The sequence below is a fragment of the Natrix helvetica genome (assembly GCF_964273705.1).
Source record: "Natrix helvetica genome assembly, chromosome: 10".
NCBI lineage: Eukaryota > Metazoa > Chordata > Lepidosauria > Squamata > Natricidae > Natrix > Natrix helvetica.
Window position 1 is genome coordinate 1,911,078 of NC_138561.1, and position 21,358 is coordinate 1,932,435.

General features: G+C 44.9%; 1 protein-coding gene across 1 annotated transcript in view; it reads right to left on the reverse strand.

Moving 5' to 3' along the window:
• Positions 1-21,358, reverse strand: part of GARRE1 (granule associated Rac and RHOG effector 1) — a 76,660-nt gene that overhangs the window by 25,801 nt on the left and 29,501 nt on the right. The window contains exon 2 of the mRNA XM_081963426.1: positions 15,628-16,895. Within this exon, the coding sequence (XP_081819552.1) occupies positions 15,628-16,110 (483 nt within the window). The 5' untranslated portion in view covers positions 16,111-16,895. The remainder of the gene's footprint in view (positions 1-15,627; positions 16,896-21,358) is intronic.

The window sequence follows — 21,358 nt, forward strand, 5'->3', positions numbered from 1 at the left end:
ACAATGGCCCAGAAGGAGGGAGGCTTAGAACCAGTCCATGAAGTTGCAACCATGACAACATTCCCCAGTCATGTGATCACGATTTGGGTGCCTGGCAACCAACTCTCCCTTATGGGAGGAGGCGCAGAGTCCCGCTGTCACATGGTCCGCATTGCAAATCCTTTCCGCCAGCCTCCCACGAGCAAACTCAATGCTTCCACTGCTTTCTCTCTTGACCAGGCTCCGGGGCTCCTGCCCAGAGCACCGCCTACCCATTTATAGTGCCCACCACCCGCTTACCCGGGGCTCTTTTCTTTTCCACTTAACAACCTGTTTGGCTCTGGGGTTCCAATGGCAACGGGAGCTGTGGGATTGCCATTGCTAAGCAGTGTGGTCACATGATAATGAGCTTTATCAATCAGCAACAGAAATTCTGTTCCCAAAGTGCCGTCACAACCTGAGGAACATCTGTGTAAGGCTAAAGCAGCAGCTATGGTGCAAAACTGCCACAAATGTCATTACCTGAATAAAGCCACTCTCCCTTCTTAAATGTGTTCCTTCTGGGCCTCTGCAGATAAGACCTTAAATAGGCATCCACTCCATCCACAGCTCTACAAAAATTCAAGCTTTCTACTGATTGAAGGTTCTTTCAGTGGATCATAATAAATTATCAAAAAGTATCTTGTTGAACAGTCTGGCATCTTCCATCTTATCAACATGTTAAAATCAGTTTACCAAAACCATCTCACTCCAGGGTTGTTCATGTCCATAATTACTGTAATCTCAGTTGGCCAAGTCAAGGACATGTTCAAACAGAGGGTTCTTAATACTAGTGCTCACGTTGATAAAGTGGCATTTACCAACATTAAATCTTTGAAATGGTTGGCTCAGAAGGTTGTTACAACAGAAAGATATCTAACTATGGTGTGATACAAGATCAAACAATAGTCCTAACCAGAGCAAGATTTGAGCATCTTGACTTTAAACCTGGACAATTTCATCAAGCACCTCAATCCAGAAAAGAGATGTAGATGTGGCCCAGTGCAAATAGAGGACATCACTCACATCCCCTTTGAATGTCCATTAAATGCTTCAGCCAGAGCATAGCATTTAAAGTCACTAAGATAGCCCTTTAGGAACCCATCAATAAGCTCTTACCTCCGCCAAGGCACAGGCTCATGGACGCTAAGAAATACTGCCATGTTTACAGCTAAAACCGTTCAACTTGAGAGCTTCCAGTTTAGATTAGTTTGGAGTTCGATGCCAAGGGGATGACCCTACAGGATTATTTCACTGAATATGTTTATATCCCAATACACAGCATTATTTATCTTATTGTATTTAATATGGTCGTGCTAGTTAATAAACTAAACTAAAATCAAAACTAAAACTCTTTCCTTCTACTTTTCCCAGCATAGAGCCTTCTCCCGAGAGAGAGGTCTTCACATAATCTGTCCAAAGGAGTACAATTTCAGCCTTTTGTGACTTAAGTGAAAATCCAGGGTTGATTTGTCAGATGGTCCATTGGTTTGTTTTGGCTGTCCATATTGTTCTTAGGAATCTTCTTTCGTACCAGAGTACAAAAACGTCCGTACGTTTCCTATCTTGCTTCTCCAAAGCCCAACTTTCACTTGCATAGAGCATCAAGAGCAGCGGCATGTCAAGAAGTCCCCAGAGCCACAGAACACCAAGAAGTCCCCCAAAAGCTACAGGATGACAAGCAGCAACAGGTTCCCCAGTTCTGGAGCTGCTCGCGGCCCCACAAAGGAGGTTGGAGGGTGGTGGGGTGGCGGTGGTTATGCGGGAATGTTTAGAGCCGAGGGAGTTCACTGTTCCTCAGATACCCGGGTGTGAGTCCCTTGGTGTGAGTTGGGGCCCAGGGAGGCAGTGGGGCTTGCTGATTGTATACTTGGCTCCTCGCTATGCATCAGCAGCCCTGCCCGAGCTCCTCGAGCTAATCTCAGTGACGGCAGTTGAGACTCCCAGACTTCTGGTCATGGGGGACTTCAACTTGCCGTCAACGGGAGCGGCTTCCGAGGTGGCTCGGGAGTTCATGGCTTCCATGACGGCCATGGACCTGACCCAATTAGTGCAGGGCCCCACTCACGAAGGGGGCCACACACTGGACCTCATTTTTGTATCTGAACAGTGGACGAGTGATCTGGGAATAGGGGATTTAGTTATCACGCCCCTGTCATGGTCAGACCACTCATCCCTCCGGCTGGACTTCCCTGGCGCTATCCCCCACCGCGAGGAGGCGGAACCAGACTCTATAAACTGGTACCGCCCCAGGCACCTGATGGAATCTGATAGATTCCTGACGGAGCTTGGGCCAATACCTGTAGCCTTGTCCCGCTCCCGTTCCGAGGACCTAGTGACTGCCTGGAATAGGGCAACGACTGGGGCCTTGGACCGGGTTGCGCCGTTGCGACCTCTCCTGCGGCATCGACCCACCCGGGCTCCTTGGTTCACTGAGGAGCTCAGGGTGATGAAGCGCCACAGGAGACGTCTAGAGAGCAGGTGGAGATCCTCGCGCTCCGAATCTGACCAAACACAGGTAAGAGCCTATTTGCGGACTTACCTTGTGGCAATAAGAGCGGCCAAACGTAGACATTGTGCTGCTCTTATTGCGTCCGCGGATAACCGCCCTGCCGCCCTGTTTAGGGTGACTCGCTCCCTCTTATCGCAGGGGGCGCGGGAGACACCCTTACAGGGTAGAGCAGAGGAGTTTGGGGAATATCTTCAGGACAAAATCGATCAGATCCGGAGCGGGTGGACCTCCGTCAGTGGACCAGACGAGCCGCCAACAGCGAGTCTTGAGGGACCATTCTGGGAGGAGTTTGACTCTGTTGCCCCCGAGGATTTGGACAGGCTGCGTGGACGGCTGCGACCCACCACTTGTTTAACGGACCCGTGCCCCTCCTGGCTGGTACTGGCAGCCTGGGAGGTGACACGAGGCTGGCTCCTGGGCCTGGTGAGCGCCTCACTGAGTGAGGGATACTTACCAACCGCCTTGAAAGAGGCGGTGGTGAGACCCTTGCTCAAGAGGCCTGCGCTCGACCCAATGGAGCTAGCTAACTATCGTCCAGTCTCCAACCTCCCCTTTCTGGCGAAGGTTGTCGAGAATGTGGTGGCGCAGCAGCTCCCGCGACACCTAGATGAATCCGACTATCTAGACCCACGCCAGTCCGGCTTCCGACCCGGGCACAGCACTGAGACAGCCTTGGTCGCGTTGGTCGATGATCTCTGGAGGGCCAGAGATAGGGGTTGCTCCTCTATCCTGGTCCTATTAGACCTCTCGGCGGCTTTTGATACCATCGACCATGGTATCCTATTGCGCCGGTTGGAGGGGATGGGAGTCGGAGGCACCGTTTTGCGGTGGTTCGGCTCCTACCTCTCCGACCGGAAGCAATGTGTGTTGACAGGGGGGCAGAGATCGTCCCTGAGGCCACTCACTTGTGGGGTGCCACAGGGGTCGGTCCTCTCGCCTCTCCTGTTCAACGCATATGTGAAGCCGCTGGGTGAGATCATCCGTGGTTTTGGGGTTGAGTACCATCTTTACGCTGATGATACTCAGCTGTATATTTCAACCCCAAACCACCCCAACGAGGCTGTCGAAGTGATGTCCCGGTGTTTGGAAGCCGTCGGGGTCTGGATGGGGGACAACAGACTTAAACTCAACCCCTCCAAGATCGAGTGGCTGTGGTTACCGGCGCCTCGGTTCAGCCAGCTGACTCCATCGCTGGCCATAGGGGGCGAACAATTGTCCCCTGTGGAGCGGGCGCGCAATTTGGGCGTCCTCCTTGATGCCCGGCTGTCAATGGAGGACCATGTGGCAGCCGTGGCAAGGGGGGCGTTCCACCAGGTTCGCCTGGTGCGCCAATTGCGCCCCCTACTGGACCGGAGTGCCCTGCGCACGGTCACTCATGCGCTGGTGACGTCTCGCCTGGACTACTGCAATGCTCTCTACATGGGGCTTCCCTTGGGACGCGTCCGGAGACTGCAGCTAGTTCAGAACGCAGCCGCGCGGGTTATTATGGGAAGTACACGTTACTCCCACGTAACACCTCTCCTGCGCGAGCTGCACTGGCTACCTGTGGCCTTTCGGGTGCGTTTCAAGGTATTGATCACCATCTTTAAAGCGCTCCATGGCAGTGGACCTAGTTACCTGCAGGATCGCATCCTACCACACACGTCCCTGCGACCTATCCGCTCACACAGAGAGGGGCTCCTCCTGGTGCCGTCTGCTAGTCAATGCCAGCGGGCGACACCTAGGAGTAGATCCTTCTCTGTGATGGGCCCAACCCTCTGGAATGACCTCCCCCCTGACATTCGAACTACCACCGACCTCCGTTCCTTCCGGCAAAAGTTAAAGACTCACCTATTTCAATCAGCTGGCCTGGCACTTTCTTAGTTCTACCTCCCGGGGATTTATTCATTTTAATTGGGTTTGGGGTTTTAAAAAGTTTTTAATACACTATATACTATATTTAATATTTATTATTCTATGTACAGTCTTGCAACCTCCTCCACCTACGTATTTAATTATTTAATTGTTTTGTATGTATTTTATAACGTATTTTAGTGACTGTACACCGCCCCGAGTCCCTTTCGGGAGAGGGGGCGGTCTATAAATATGAATAATAAATAAATAAATAAATAAAATAAAATCACAGGGAATATCTGGTCTGCAACATTGTGCCGGGTGCTATGAGGGCTGAGGCTTCCAGGCATGGCTGTGGCTTCTTGCACTGCGCTTTGGCTCAGGTGTTTTTCGCAGCCCCATCCAGAGCAGCGGCATGTCAAGAAGTCCCCAGAGCCACAGAACACCAAGAAGTCCCCCAAAAGCTACAGGATGACAAGCAGCAACAGGTTCCCCAGTTCTGGAGCTGCTCGCGGCCCCACAAAGGAGGTTGGAGGGTGGCCAAAAGGACATGGATGGGGGAGGGTAGATAAGATGGGGGAGGGGAGGGGAAGGCAGCCCCTTACTTTACCAAAGTTCAAGACTGGGAGGGACTAAGACAGAGCGGCTTTGATGGGGTGAGTCCTCAGTTAATGACTAGTGTTAATTCAATTAATGACAGCAATGCCAGGATTTCTGTTCCTAAGCAATGCAGTCCTGTGGCACTGCTGTTTACAATCACAACCCTTTGTGATGGAAATTCCAGTGCTAAGCCGAGAACTACCTGCATATCCCCAGTCGCTTCATGGTTTGATCACTGCAGAGCACTCTGCATGGGGCTGCTTTGAAATACTACTCAGAAGCTTCAGCTGGTCCAGAAAGCGACAGCAACACTTCCCAGAATGCACAGGGCTCCGTTACCCGATTCTACCGATCTCTTCTGGTGTCAATCCAGAAGATTCAATCTGGCAGAATTGGGTTCCTTTGATCAAGCAGTGCCATCTATCTAGAACCATCTTAGTCTCTTCTGGAATGAGGCTCCCACCATCCTGGTGCTCCTGTGGATTTAACAATCTGGCTGTGCTCCAAGGCTCTGACCTGGGATGACTGCAACCCCTTGTGGCACGAGTGTGGCACGGGTTTTTGTGTTGCATCTTATTTAACATTTCCTAGTTAGATTATATATTTTTATTTGTTCAAGTTGACCTGTAATTGGGTAGGACCTAAATCAAATCAATCAATCTGTGGAAAGCTTATCGATCAGCAGGGTTTTTATTAGTCTTGAAATAAAGTCCTTTTGATACACTAAGAAGTTGTCAGGAGAACATTTTAATAGCTATAGCTCAGAAACTGTTTCCTAGAAGAAATATTCTTTTTCATAGACTCATACATTTATAAGCAACTCACAAGTCAGCTAGTCCTATTTTCAGTATTTGATTCCTATGCAAATTTAAATAAAATTCAAGTGTTCTAGTAAAGTTTCAGATGATTATCCTATTATAGAAGTCATTAAATATACATAAATAATTTCAGTTACTTTTGCCATTTACTTATGTAACACCCCCCCCCCCAAAAAAAAACCCTTGTATTTTATCCATGATATTGTTGCCAATGGAATCTGGAAGAGAGTTTTCTAGGAAAGTTATTTGGCTGAAGTGTATTTTTTATCAAATTAACACCAGTATTTTGAAGATTCTATGATTAAAAAAAGAATGACGATCAAACGCTTTTCACAGACCAAATCACCTACGGTCCTTAACCTTTCCCCGTACTTTATTTATTTATTTATTAACAAGGATTGGTCAGAAAAGGTTCTACTTGAGTAGAACTGGTAATGGCTGACGACTCCTTCTCGTTTCATCCCGTCTCCTCTGACATTCCATTGCAATTCAATCATTTCCTTTCCTCCTACAAAGTTTAAGCCTAACCGCTTAGGTATGCTGGCCGACTTCTTTGTGAAGTTTCATTATTTTAAGTATTCAACAAGAAAATAGCAGGAAAAAAATTACAAAACCTCTTAAAGAAACAAAACCATTGGTTTTGAATCCAATTCGTTTTATTTAAAGTAATGTATTTCATATATTTACTTTCATATTTACTTTGAAAATATCAGACTAAAGGGCACATGATAATACAAAGAAGTTTGCAGCTCCATAGTTTGGCCTACTGTGATAAATAAAAACAAGTTATGATTATAGAGCAGGCTGTCAACACAGCCGACTTAATTTACAAAATTTCAGAACATACAACTCTATATCCATTTAAAATACGGGTTTTCCTTTAAAATGTTGCAGATTGAGATGCAAGAAGATTTTTATGTTAAAAGACTGTCTATGTGCACAAACCATCATCACTTGAATAAAAGTGTCTTAGGTTTACCCAGAGATTGTAATAGTGGAAGGGATGGCATTTTTCTCAATTACCCCCCAGTGTGTGTAACCTTAGAGGAGTGGGCCTATGGCAGTTGCTAAGCCCCTGAATGTGGATGGAAGACAGGCCCATCAGGATACATGTGGACATGTGAGAAAGCTATGAAGTTTTGGATACAAATTCATATAATAATGCGAAGGATCTTAAAAGGTGAATAGTGCTAAAAAAAAACAGAACTTCTTTTACTGGAACGTATGGACAATAAATTAGAAAAAACTCATGGCAGATTGATATTTTATACCGTAATTGCAGCAAGATTTATTGTATGCACAACAACGGGAGAATAATGGAATTCCCACCGTGGAGGAGGGGATTGTGAAAATGTCAGAATTTGGAGGAATGGTGAAACTTTTCATACAGATGTTAATGTTCTCTGTTTAGTGAGAGAACAAAGAACAAAAACTTTTTTGAAAGATGGAAATCTTAAAATGATTTTTTTGTTGAATAAAAAAACGAATTGTTGGATTTGAAGACCGAAAAAGATTCAGACTAAATGAGGAAGGATGGGGATGTGAAAAATATTTAAGAGGGAGGAGGAACAATAAGATTGTAATTTATCTGTTCAAAAAAGGTTGGAAGTAATTTATTCATTTCCTAACTTTCATTTTTCTTTTCTGGCGCTTCTTTTTTTTCTTTTGATATGAAAATTCTTAAACGCATTCATCACGGAGAAGCCAGCTTGGCTATCTGTTGCAGTTTTGCTTAAGAATAGCATCTAGGGAGCTTGCAAGAGGTGACAGCCAGGAAGCAAGCGTATATTAAGGATGCAATTCTGAATAAGATTCCGAGCAAACGTTAAAGGGTCAATGCAGGTTGGTATATGAATAGCCCTAACTTGTCCTCTGCTTGCAGATAGGAGGCACCGTTACAAGTTCCAGACAAAACATTTCCAAAGCCTGCATCAAAAGTTTCAGTTGATTTGCACCTCATACTTCTCTCCAGGAACTGCAGTAGCTTAAAGAAACAAAATGATTTTTGGAAATGGTTTTAATTCTTCTGACTGGCACGCTAGTATGTTTTAGCAATAGCCCCCCACAAGGGCTTAGGAAAAGTTCAACTTTCATTTTGATGCAATGTGAGGGATACAATCATAAGCACATACATCACCTTGGGCTTCTTGAATGAAAAGGAGGAAATAAATGAAATACATAAAATAACTATTTCCCATAACACTATATGCCCGTGATGGCAAACGTGCCCAAAGTGCCATGTGAAGCCATGTCTCCCGGCATGCACAGCCTTGCCTGTTTGTTTTCTGGGTTTCTGGCGTGCATGTGTGCACGGCCATCAGCTGTCCTTCTTGTGCGTGGCAGTGCTGAAAATTGATTTGCGCATGCATGCCGGCCAGTTGATTGTTGGGTGCGCAAGTGCGCTAGAACCCAGAAGTTCAGCTTTTCCGGAGCATGGCCACAATGAGAGAGTGTGCCCGTGCACCGTTTCCAGCATTGCTATATGCTATAGCAGGCCTGAAGGCTTTTAGGATCCTTTCAAGGTTAATATCAAACTATTTTCTGTTCATATAGCAAAATTCTCTACAGAATCACCAACTACTGATAATCCTCGCTTAACAACCGTTTGAAATTATGATGGTGCTGAACGGAAACTTACAACACGGCCCCAAAGTTACGGCCATTGCAATGTTCTTGCAATCACACAATTGCAATACAGGTACTTGGCAAATCTTTTACACTTATGCCCTGCAATCGTGTGATCTCAAGGCTGGGTTCGGCAGGCAGTACTACTGGTTTGCTTGTGGGCGCACTGTGGGCGTGCACCTGATGCGCACATGTGCACAGTGCAATAAAAACTGTTCTGCGCATGCGCAGAAGCGAAAAGCAAGATGGCGGTGCCTACAGTGCCGCCCGGAGAACCGGTTCGGAGACATGGCAGGCCTGGGTCGCTGCCGGTTCCAGTGACTCAGCCGCCAAACCACTACCGGTTGGGGAAACTGGTCTGAACTAGCAGGAACCTACCACTGTGTGACCATTTCCCTCCCTTGGAAAGTCAACGAAGAAGCCAGCAGAGAAGTTTGCAAGCCATTGCTAATGCCAAGATGGCTCCCTCTGGTTCCTGGGTTTGGCTGGAAAAGGTGAGTTCCAAAATCAAGCAGCTTTTTGGCATGGAGCGTTTGCAGCATGGGGGGCTTTGGAGCCAGGAGTCCTCTTGTTTCTGGGGGGCAGCAGCAAACCCCCCGTGCTGCAAACGCTCCATGCCCACATATTGCTTGGATTTCAAGATGGACTTTTTCAAGCAGCCTCTTTAAGAGCAAAAGGGCTTCCTACCAGATTGATTTCATGCCACATGGGATGCAATCCCTCCACCAAGCAGCTCTTTCACTCTCGGTGGCTGGCTGGAAAAGTCTGTTCCAGAGGACTTGAAAAGAGCTGTTTGAGTTCCAGTTTTCAAAACAGGAAAAAGAAAAACGGATCCAGGAAATTACAGACTGATCAGCCTGACATCAAGACCTGGGGAGATCCTGGAAAAGACAGTCAAGCAACAGACCTGCAAACACCTAGACGCAAGCCTTACTAGAAGACAACACGGGTTTGTTAAAAACAGATCATGCCAGACAATCCTTACTGCATTCAAAGTGACTCTGGCAGATAGTCCTCAAGGTACAATAGGCTATTTAACGAATGCCTGAAGCTACCACACCCTCCCCAAAAGCTACTTATGAACCCGTTTCAAAGTTACAACCCCCTGCAGTAACCCCGCAGTCATTCAGCCTTATGACCAACCACAGAGATGGTGCAGTACACTCGTCCCCTTATTCCCCTCCCTCCCCCCACATCCTGGCTTGCCAGGTCCCCAAAGGCCCTGGACCTGCTTTGCCACTCCTCTCCACCCCCAATCACCATTCGCTCACTTAAGTTTTTGAAGATATCCAGAACTTCGGAAGTCAGAGTAGGCAAGGCGGCTCCCTTGCTGAGCCATGTGACACAATTGAGAAGAAATTCTTCGGCTTTTGCTGCCCTCACAATCCTGTCCTCCCCAGTGCCAGCCACACCACTGTCAAGGTTCCAAGCAATATACCCATAACAAACGGAACTCCGAGGCAGGTAGATTCCTCAAAGAAAAGGTTTATTGGATCTATCATATTGGCACAGGCTGGTGAAAACAGACTCTAAAAAGTAAAAAATTTTCCCCCTTTCCCAAACAAACAGACACACGGTCTAATCAGGATGCTGTCCAGTTGCTTGGTAACATCACTCCTCCTCTCTTTAGCCACCTGTTGGAATGTCTTTGGCTCCCAGGGGAAAGCATTTTGTTCCGGCTACAAACCCCCAGCTATCTCTATTTCCCCCTCCCTAACCCTCATCTCCATTGTGGCAACACTGAAGCCTCAAAGATGGCCTCAGTCAGGGCAGCTTCAGAGTTGAACCTTTACACACAATCCAGGAGAAGAAACGCTGCTGCTTTTGCTCCCTCTGCAATCCGTTCCTTCCCAATGCCCCATTCTTCGCCTTTTGCAAGGGGAGCAAAAGCAGCAGTGTTTCTTCTCCTGGATTGGGCCATGTAGCCCAGCAACAGAGCAGCCTTCCCTAGGCCAGCTTCCTGGGCTCAAAAGGTAAGTGTGTGATTGTGACAGGGCAGGGTAGAGAGGAGGCCCATAGGGCTTTGGGGAACCCAAGGAGCAGGAAGCAGAGCATATCTCAGAAGGTGAGGTGCACCTCCACCTGCACTAGGCCTCCCCAACCCAAGTCACTCAATGCTCTACCCAACGATCCATTCATTCATTAACCAATGCATTGGGGAAAGCAGGGACGGGGAGGCCACTAATTATGCATTTCATTTAACATATAACTTGACTTCTGAAAATAATAGGCAGGCTCCATTACTGTTGTAAGTCAAGAATCTCCTGTCTTCTGTTAAATTGTGCCAGAAAGCCTGCTAAATCATCCTCAAGAGACGATCTCCCGCCTTTCCTTAAAAACCTCCCAAAACGGGCATAGCCTCTGTATGTAAACTGTTGGACAGATTTTACTAGCAGAATGTTTTAACCTAAACTTCGAAGTTACTTTAAGTATAAAGTAAAATACATGCTGCTTGCTATCCTCACTATAAACACCATAGAAGCTTAACAGCTCTGAGGACTGGAAATAATACTTTAATCATCTTACACAAAAACTCAGACAGGAAGACACAGAAGAACAATCACGCCTATCTATAATAAGGGAAATATATTCCAATGTAACTTCATTTGTATATACTTACAAACCCCAAGTTATAAATTATGTAAGTATATTTAGCATTATGCTAAAAGAAAAATACACTTCTGACTGTGTAGTCCCTAATGCTTAGATGGCAAGGTAACACATGTGGTATCAGCAATAGCCACTATGCAATAAAAATAAAGTGACACCTGTCACTTTTACTTAAAACAGAAATGCCTGAGGCAAAGTGCTGGGATGGATATAGAGAACAAGAATGCAGAGAATTTAGCTAACAGTACCAGTTGCACAGGAGAGTTTTGCAAATTTAGAATATGAAATATTTTTACCAGGGGTATCTCTTACAAAAACACAGAGGACATGAAGCAACACGTAGCGTAAGAAGATGTGAAGAAAGCTTATTGACAATATAAAGAGAGACATCACTAAGCTGGAGCGGCATAATCTTGCTGTTTAGCAAGCATTTATGCAAGAAAAAAGAACGAATCTGACCAGGTTAGAATAAGGTGATAGTATCAAGATCAAGCTCAGGGCCCAAACAACTAATCAGTAAATCAATTCTGGTAAAGTAATTTGGAATATAAAATTGTACCATACATTTTGGCTCTATTTGTACTTGCTAATAAAAGATCTATTTATCAGTGAGTGAGTAAGTGAGAGTGAGAAGAGGGCAAACTGTGTGCTATGAACTTCACTACCATAAGACTGGAAAAAGTTGAACAACTGTATTAAACAAATCAATGATTAGTATGCCTGTTTTAACTTAGTGGGGACTGTCAGGCAGAAGCTCTGTGATATTTATAAATCATAAATATTTTAAACAGCACAGTCAAAAATATGATTTTCAAATTTGCAGATGATACGTATTAAGCTTGGGGATCATATACTACATACAATCTATTAAGAACTACATGTTGAGTGCAGTTGGTCAGCTAGTTATGAATCAATCTGGTGCAGTGGTGAAATTCAATTTTTTTCCCTTACTGGTCCTATTGGCATGGCTTGGTGGGGTGGGGGGTGCTGTGGCTGAGTGGGCACTGCCAATTCAACATCACTCATGTCCATGCCTAATCAGTCACATGACCCACCACCACCAAGCCACCCCCACAGAACCTGGTAGGAAAAAAATTGAATTTCTATTCTACCTATTTTCTGCCCAGGCCTGGCCTAATCTGTCAAAGGCCTCCCACACACACACTCCGTTGCCTGCTGTGCCATTTCACTCAGAATTGTCTGGGCAAGTCTCTCCCCACAGTGGCAGCAGGCAACTGTGTGTGTGTGTGCATGGCCGGTGCATGGAACAGGGCGGTGGTGGCAGCGCATTCAAGAAGCAGAGCAGCTCTGGTAATTTTCGCCGCAAGAAGCCTGCACAACCACATCTCTTTTTCAGTGTAAAAAGTGTCCAGCTGCACCGAAGAAAAAAGATGGCAGCTGCAAGCATCTCACGACAAGGGGGTTGAGATGCGGGCAGGCGGCAGCTCTGGGGCAAGGCTGCCATTCCCTGACCCGGTCGAGGCAGGAGGGGGGACAAGCAGGCAGCAAGCGGGCAGCAGCTCCAGGGCAAGGCCAGAGCTGGAGAATGGCCCATTCCCCGACCCGGTCGAGGTGGGCAGCAGCGCCGGGGCCTCGGGGAATGGCATGTCCCTGGGCCCTGGCTCCTAAGCCAAGGTGAAGGGTGAGCAGGTGGTATGCATTGCTTACCTTCTGTGAGCTGAGCGGGCGAGGCGACTGGTGAGGCGATTAGCTGGGCCGTGTGGCGAAGGCAACATATATAGGGAGGGGGTCGGTGGGTGGGCGGGGCAGCGGCCAGAAGGGGCAATCGGCTGACCTGGCAGGGCCAACCAGGGGTGGTTCTTACCGGTTCGGCGAACCACTTCAAATCGTCTCTACCAGTTCGCCCAGACCGGTCCAAACTGGTTGAATTTCACCCCTGATCTGGTGGTGAGGTAGTCTATTTTTCTATTTTACTAAAAAGTAGGCTGTGGTCTGGGAAACTATTGAAAAGCTGGGGGGGGGAGGCTATAACCAATAAGGTGATTAGAATGAGAGAAATACACATGCTCTTCATTTGGATGTGAAAACAAATCAAAGGCCTAAGTGTAGGATGAAGGGATGTGTTGTCAGGCTCTTGATACATGACTAAAATGGAATGTGCAGTCTTTTTCCAAGAAAAATGGACAGGAGGTCACTTCGCTGAGGATCATGGACATTCAGGGCCTGACTCATATTGGGGGGGGGGGAGGTCACACCTTGTGCCTGTTTTGTCTTGGGGCTGTGGTGTTGTGATCTGGAGTTTAGGAATGTTGGTATGAGTTCACTGTCGTGGCTGCTCCTAATTAAAGAGAGGTGTCCCTCATTTGATCAGCCCACTCCAAGACTGACTGGGATTGACCCTAGGCGGTAGGGACTGTTGGACCCTATGCCGTTTCAGAGGAAGCTGGGATTTCCCCCAGAGTTCAGCTAAGGCTCTTGCTGCAGCTTAGAATGAGCATGCCACAGGAGCCTTGGACCAGACCGCACCCCCGTAGACTCTCAACACAGCCACACATTTTGTAAAGCATCATGGTTTTACCAAGGAACTTCAAATGACAAGCAGGAGATTCCGGCAGTTCCAATGAGTATAAAGGTTTATTGCAAGCTTAAGCTCTCTACAAAAACCTCAGCTATTAACAGTCAAGGTCAATTGAGCAGGAATTAAGGCAGCATTCAAGGTGGGCTGGCCTTAGATCTCTTGCGGGGACGCGGGGTCTAGTGACTTAGGACGCATTTGACTCTTCCTCGGGCTCAGCCTGATCATCTCCTACAGAAGAGCAACCAAGATGACTAGGGGACTGGAAGCTAAAGCATATGATGAACGTTTGCCATAACTGGGAATGTCTGGTCTGATGTAGAGAAGACCTAAGTGTGACATAATAGCAGTCTTCTAACATCTGAATGGCTATCACAGACAGGAGGTGGTAATTATTCTCCAAAGTATCTGAAGGTAGGACAAGAAGTAATAGATGGAAACTTATCAAGGAGAGATATCCATTTTAGAACCAAGGAGAAATTTCCTGGAATACTGCAACCAATTTTGGTAGCCATACTACAAAAAAGATGTTCAGAGAAGAGCAGCTAAGATGATCAAAAGCCTGGAAACTAAACCATGTGAAGAACAGCTGCAGGTTTGGGGTCTGGCTAGTCTAAAGAAAAGAATTAGGGGCGACATGATAGCAATCTTCCAGTATTTGAGGGGCTGCCACAAAGAAGAGGGGGGGTCAAATTATTCTCCAAAGCACCAGAGGACAAGAAACAACGGTTGGAAACTAATCAAAGAGAGAAGCAACCTGGAATTAAGGAGACACTTCCTAACAGTGAGGACAATTAACCAGCGGAACAGCTGGCCTCCAGAAATCGTGGGTGCTCCATCCCTGGAGGTTTTTAAGGAGAGCCTGGACAGTCACTTGTCTGAGATGGTATAGGTTCTCCTGCTTGAGCAAGGGGGGCTGGACTAGAAGACCTCCGGCTCTGTTCTCTTCTATTTTATTCCTGTCAGTGAAAACTATCAGTGGTATGGGTTGCCTCCAGAAGTTGTGGGCACTGCAGCACAGAAGTTTTAGGAACAGACTAGACCCCCCATTTGTCTGGAATCATGTAGGGTCTCCTGCTTGAGCGGGGGAAGGGTAATAGACGACCTCCCAGGTCCCTATATAGAACTCTGTTATTCTGTATTCTGAGCCATTTTTAAAAGCTACTCGGCAAGCCTAAAATGCTAAAAAATATGGCACCATCCAAAATTAGCTCAATCTCTCTCTCCACAGTTCAGAGGATGGCCCATCTTTTCAGGACTGGGCTTTATCATATGCTTTACCAATTCAAGAGAGCTAATTATTATTCCAAACAGAAGGTGTGTTATCGGTATGGGTGGCTCTTATTTGATATACATTGATTGCTGCTGGAAGAGACAATCAAACTTTACCACACCGCAAAACAAGTATTTTACCACCTTTTAAATTCTAAAGTGGAGCCATAACAATTGGAAATTTCATAAGGTATTCAGGAATTCGGTGCATGTCATAAACCTTACCGGTTATTTCTGAATAATGTACCAAACCTCAAAAAAGATTCAAAGGGTTGGAAACTTAATCTTAGATCAATGTCATCTTCTTAGAGGCGATGTCTAGAAGCAGCATACTCAAACATATGGATTCAGTTTAAACTTCCAAACTCTACACTATAACGCAATTGTTTTTTGAAATGTCACTGCAGTAATAGATGGGTACGTTGGTGAATTTTTGCATTTTATTTCCTACAGGCACAGGGATTGATATAAAAGAAAAGGGATCCATAGATTCCAGGGAAATTAAAAACAACAATTGCATTCATTCTTATAATGTCAGTATTAAGCTAAAGCTAGCTTGCCATTTTTCCATAACCCCATGAAAGTTTGTTTTGTCATACATTTATTAGCGGTCCTTTAGTTACTTGGAAAGGTATGTGTTATGACAGCATCAGTCCACTTGTTAAACATTTCATAGTAATACAACCATTATTTTTCCAAAGAAAAGCTCAGATGTTTCTCTAATTTCTACTGGATATGTCTAACCTGACTGCAACCCTAAAACCTCTTAGCATATCTTGCCTAAAAGGAAGGAAGGAACTTACCTCAATGTCCTGTAGGCTGAACTCCTTCTGATCTTTAAAGTTGGCTGCTCCAGCACTAAGTTCCATGAGCATTTTTGCAATTTCTGGTTTTATTGCTGCTGTGAGTCGACTTGCTGCCTCCATGACATGTTCCTGCACGTCCTTCAGTTGCATAGCTGCCTTAGAATAGTGCGAGTTCCGGAATACACTGCTGAAAAGGTCTGTGAGGAAAGTGCTTGCACGACAAAATACATTGAGTGCATCTAGGTATTTGGAGATTCCCTGCTGGAGGTCTGCGACTGGAGTCGCGTGACTGCAGCTGCCAGCAGCAGCCAGGGAAACCAGAGGAGAGGTTGGAGCTGAAGATGCTAAGGAGGCGCCCAGAGTCTTGCCCAGTTCTGGCACTTGATACTGCTGGTGTTGCTGCCCTTTTTGCTTGGACCCGCCAAGCAAAAAGCGCCGCTTATAGTCCATTTTACTTTCTTGTGCACTGCAGCAATACATAAGGAAGTACTTGGCCAAGGGTTTTTTGAATTAATTCATTCTCATGAGTTGCTCTCTTGGAAATCCATCTATGTGTAGCAATAGCAGAGGAGCATTCACATAATTTTCAGAAAAGGCATTTGAAAAAAAAAATCTAGGTACTAGGTGTCAGTACTGAAAATGGCAGCTGTTCACTGTTCGAATGCAGCACTGCTGCAATTACAAATTATAACCATAAAAGCAAGTGGTGGTAACTAAAAATACTATTTCCTCCTTAGGCATCCTACAGTGGGCACCCAAAATGTTGCTGCAATGTACAAGACACAAAAACCATTTGCTGTAGTTTTCCTGTCAGTGCATTTCTGACACCTGGTGTTAATATTGTTTTAAATTGAAGAAAACTCATGTTTAAAAATTAGTACCATTGTTATATTTTTCTTCAGTTAGTATTAGGAAAGGAAAAGCAAAATCACTGCTCAACAGTGATGAGTAATGCAGACTATGACTGTTCTTGAAGAATCACTGAGTCTTAACATCAGCAGACAAAATAACTTCTTGATTTGACAGAGCCCGTCAGTCAAATCCCATCTTAATACTGAAAAAAGCATATATTTCTCTAGAGTCTTTGCTACTACACTTTATTCATAACATATGTTTTCTTTTCTTTTTATTGCAAGCCTTTCCACTTTTGCTTCTTGGTGCTGAGGTAGTTTCCTTTTAATATTACTAAGTGGTGCTTTCAGGGTTCAATTTTCTTGATTGTAGAGTATATAGGATGCAGAAATGTAAGGCCTCTAGGTCATTTCCTGGCAAGGGAAAAATTGCAAAAAGTTTATTGTTTAGTAATATGTTCTATTATAAAAAGTTAACTCCTACCAGTCTGACAATAATCTGGATAGTAGATTATCACATAAACACTTATGTATCTTATTTGTAAACTGAACTGAAATACAATAAATATATTCAAGATATCACAACTTTTGTCACTTATAGTCCAATCTAAAGTCCAGATATTCAACATTTCCTCTGTTTATACTTTCTGTCTTGCAAAATGCTTTGAGAGAAGTCAGATGGTATTTAAATGTGAGCGATATTAAGGAAATGTCTTGCTGAAGAGTACTTAGAAATACTGTAAAACCCCCAGCATTGCCACTTCTCAGTTAGATCACCAGTTTCAACTGAAATTAATACTGGAGACCTTCCGGCTGGATTAAAAAAAAAATCTGTTTATCTGACACACTTGTATACATACACCTCTGAATGCATATACAGGCAGTTCTCGACTTATAACCACAATTGAGCTAATTGCTAACTGAGACGGTTCTCACTGTGGATTCTGCCCCATATTACGACTTTTCTTGCCACCGCTGTTAAGTGAATCACTGTAGTTGTTAAGTGAGTACCACAGTTGTTAAGCGTATCAGGCTTCCCCATTGACTTTGCTTGTCAAATTTTGATCACATGACCATGGAATGCTCCAATGGCCCCAAGGGTAAAAAATGGTCATAAGTCACTTTTTCCAGTGCCGTTGTAACTTTGAATGGTCACTAAACGAAATGTTGTAAAGCAAAGACTACCAAGTATAGGTGTCAGAAACTATAACAAAAAAAAATACAGGATAAGGCCTAGAAAAATTTTCTTTCTTTCTCTACAATCTCTTGCTCCTGCAAGCCACTTTTACACCTAAAACATAATGCCACATTCCTGGCTCTCAAGTCCATTAGAAACACCAAAAAGAAAGGAAAAGGAATAAAAACGAAGAGTTAAGTCCAAGAATATTAAGACGACTTGTTTCCGGTTCTCCAATGTCATTGCAAATCACCCGAGAACTTAGAAACCAGTAATTTGAGCATAGTGCATCTTTATTAAATTATGGAGCTTTTTCTTTATTTAAAATATTTCGAGCTTGCTCACTTTCCAGAGGAGGGTTATAAGTTATAAAAAAGTAAATCATATCAATACCAGCTGACTTACAAAGGAAGGGGATGCAAAAGCTGGACTTCCTCCCAGTTGCACACTTCCATTCTGGGCCAATCAAAACGGTCCTTCCCTATTGTCTGGGGCCTGTGTGGGTCTAATGGAGGATTGCAGGCTTTTCTGAGAAGACAGAGTGACTGTTAACTCTGCCCAGGGATGCCTTTCCCCAGGGAACTTGGTAGGGAATTTGGGGTTCCTTCTGGACTTAGAGCTCCTACTCCAAGAGCAGCCGCAGCTAAGGAGACCTTTGCACAGGTTGTATCCCATCAGGTCTGGACCAGGGAGCCTTGCTCACAGTAACTCATACTCCACACAGCAACTCTTACCTTAATCGCCTCCCATTTGGATTACTCTAAGATGCTTTGTATTACAAAGATACACTACAAGGGGCATTCGGAAGCTGTAACCGATCCAGTTCAGGCAGTTTTTGGCATCTCTCGTACCCTTATGATGCCACTGCTCTGACTCTTAGTAGGCTTCTGGATGTGGGTCAAGGTGCCGATTGTTGCGTATAAAGCCCTACATGGCATATCATTGGGCTATCTGGGAAAAGATGATCAAGCAACAAATTTGTGAGTGCCGAGAATGAACAAGCCGATTACCAGCTTGGGTTTGTTAAAAGCAGATCATGCCAAACAAACTGTACTGCCTTCTTCAACAAAGGGACTAAATTAGTGGATCGAGGAAACATTTTGGATTTAGCGTACATAGGCTTCAGTATTTGACAAAGTAGATCACAACCTACTTCTTGGTTAAGATAATGCGGGATAGACAGTACAATGAACAGCTAAGGGAACTAGGTATGTTTAACCTAAGAAAGACTTAAGGAAGACATAGTAGCTATCGCCTAACGATAGAAAGGGCTGGCACAGGGAAGAGTGTGATGATTTAGTCTCCACAGCAGGACCTCAGGGACCACTACATCCATAATTTTAAATCCCACAGACCTCTAATATGATCTGCCTAATGACTGACTAGGTGGGCATGGCTACATGGACATGTGACTGAATGGGCGTGGTCAACTTGATGTCACTCACGTCAAGGGGTGCTTTGCCAGCCTCCCCTCGACCCTCCCCTCCCCGCCCCTCCTCGCCTCCCTGCCCGGGCTCCTTAGGGCCCCAAGAGCAAGCAGTTGCTGGAGCTAAGCAGCCACCATGAGAAAGAGTTGGCAAAATAGCTGGTTCAGTTCAAATTAGATCTGGCCCAGAAGGAGGCTCAGCAGAAGCACCTCACTGAGGACTATGAGCATAGGCTTTCCAAGCAGAGGGAAGACCTGCGGGAGTGCAAGGCCAGGTACCGGCACCTGGAGGCTTAGGGGGCTGTGATAGTCAGCCAGTTCCAGGCCATGATGCGGTCCCATTGGAACGAGGCCCTCCGGCTCTTTGCCACCAGCAGCGCTCCCCTCCAGCCTTCGCCCAAAGCCCCCCACCAGGAAGCTGAAGCAGACCCCATCAGAATTTCTGCCCCTCTCCGACCCGCACAAAAAGACCCTGAAGGGGGAGACTCTCTGCAGCAACACAAACATCCATTGCATGTACCCGTCCCAGGGGCCGTAGTTTGAGGAGCCCTGGTTTAGTGCAATATAAAAAATGCAAATAATTTTTCTGCAGACCAGCAAAATTTGCTCACTCCCTACCAGTTGGTGACCGCTGCTCCACAGCACCTGAGGGCAAGACAGGAAGCAATGGGCGGAAGCTTGTCAGAGGAAGATCCAAATGGAAATAGGGAGGGATTTCCTGATGATGAGAACAATTAATCAATGGAACATTTTGCCTCCCGGAGTTCTTAGTGCTCCATTGCTGGAGGTTTTCCAGAAAAGATGGAATAAGGACTCCTGCTTTGGGCAAGTAGTTGGATTAGAAGGTCTCTCAGATCCCATCCAGCCCCATGAGTTGATGTTTGTGTCTATTCATGAGACGGCATTTCTCCCAATAGTTTGTAAGCATTTAAATTTAAATTTATTTTCTTTTTCTTTCCAAATTTAATATTGTAATTAAAGAAAAAAGAAGACTGCCCCTCTCTTTCAGTTTTTACCTTCTTTCCTTCTTCTCTGAAGGTATTCTAAGTTGATTTCAACTTTAATTATAAAATGTGAACTATGTGCAGTCCAAAAGTTAATAGATATTAATTAATCTTTCCTTTTTGGAAAGAGGAAATTTCAATCTGTTTTGGAAGTCAGGAAAGCAAAGGCTCATAATGAATGGAGACTTGCAACAAAAGTCAAAGATATATTTTTAAAAAGTTTCTTCCAACTTATAAATAACAAGAAAAGAAAAAACAAGGAAACAAGTAGGTCCACTAAAGAGAGAAGATGGCAAGGAAGTAACAGGCAGCAGAGAGAAAGCAGAGCTGCTTAACTCATTCTTTGCATCAGTCTCCATACAAAAAGAAACGATAGCCCAACCTATCAAAACATACCTGTAAAAGACACATTAGAAATTAAAATTAAAATAAGCAAAAAATGGTTAGAGAACACCTATCTGATCTTGATGAATACAAATCACCGGGACCTGATGGATTACATCCCAGAGTTTTGAAGGAGCTGGCAGACGTTATCTTAGAACGATTGTACCGTATCTTTCAAAAATCCTAGAACAGGAATTTCCTGAGGATTGGAAAAGAGCTGATGTGGTTGCCATCTTCAAAAAAGGAGAAAAAAAACAGATCCAGGAAACTACAGACCAAATCAGTTTAACATCAATACTTGGGAAGATACTGGAAAAGATCATCAAAAAACATATGTCAGCGTTCTGAGTAACGCATCCACTAAAATCAGAACTTCAAGGCAGGTAGATTCCTCAAAGAATATGTTTATTAGATACAGTACATCATATCGGCACAGTTAGTGAAAGCCAACTCAAAAAGTTCCTGTGGTTTTTCCCTAGTTAAAAAAGCAAATCTTCCCTCCCCAGATGTCATAAGTCACATTGTCCACTGGGAGTAGCTGGCACGGTGCTTGATCATTCCTCTCCTCCCTCAACTGCCACCTGTTGAGATGACCTTGGTTCACACAAGAAAACATTTTGTTTTGACTATTAGCAAGCATATCTATTTTCCCCCCTCCCTGCCCCCTCTAAAAGTTTGTGGCAACTATGAGGCAGCACAATGGCTTCAGCCAGGTTTGCTTCAGAGTTGACAATATTTCTGTGAACATCTAGAAAGAAAGAAAGTTATAACTAAAAACCAGCATGGGTTTGTTAAAAACAGATCATGCCAAACCAATTTTATTTCATTCTTTGACAAAGTGACTAAATTAGTAAACCAGCGAAATACTGTGTATACTTAGACTTCA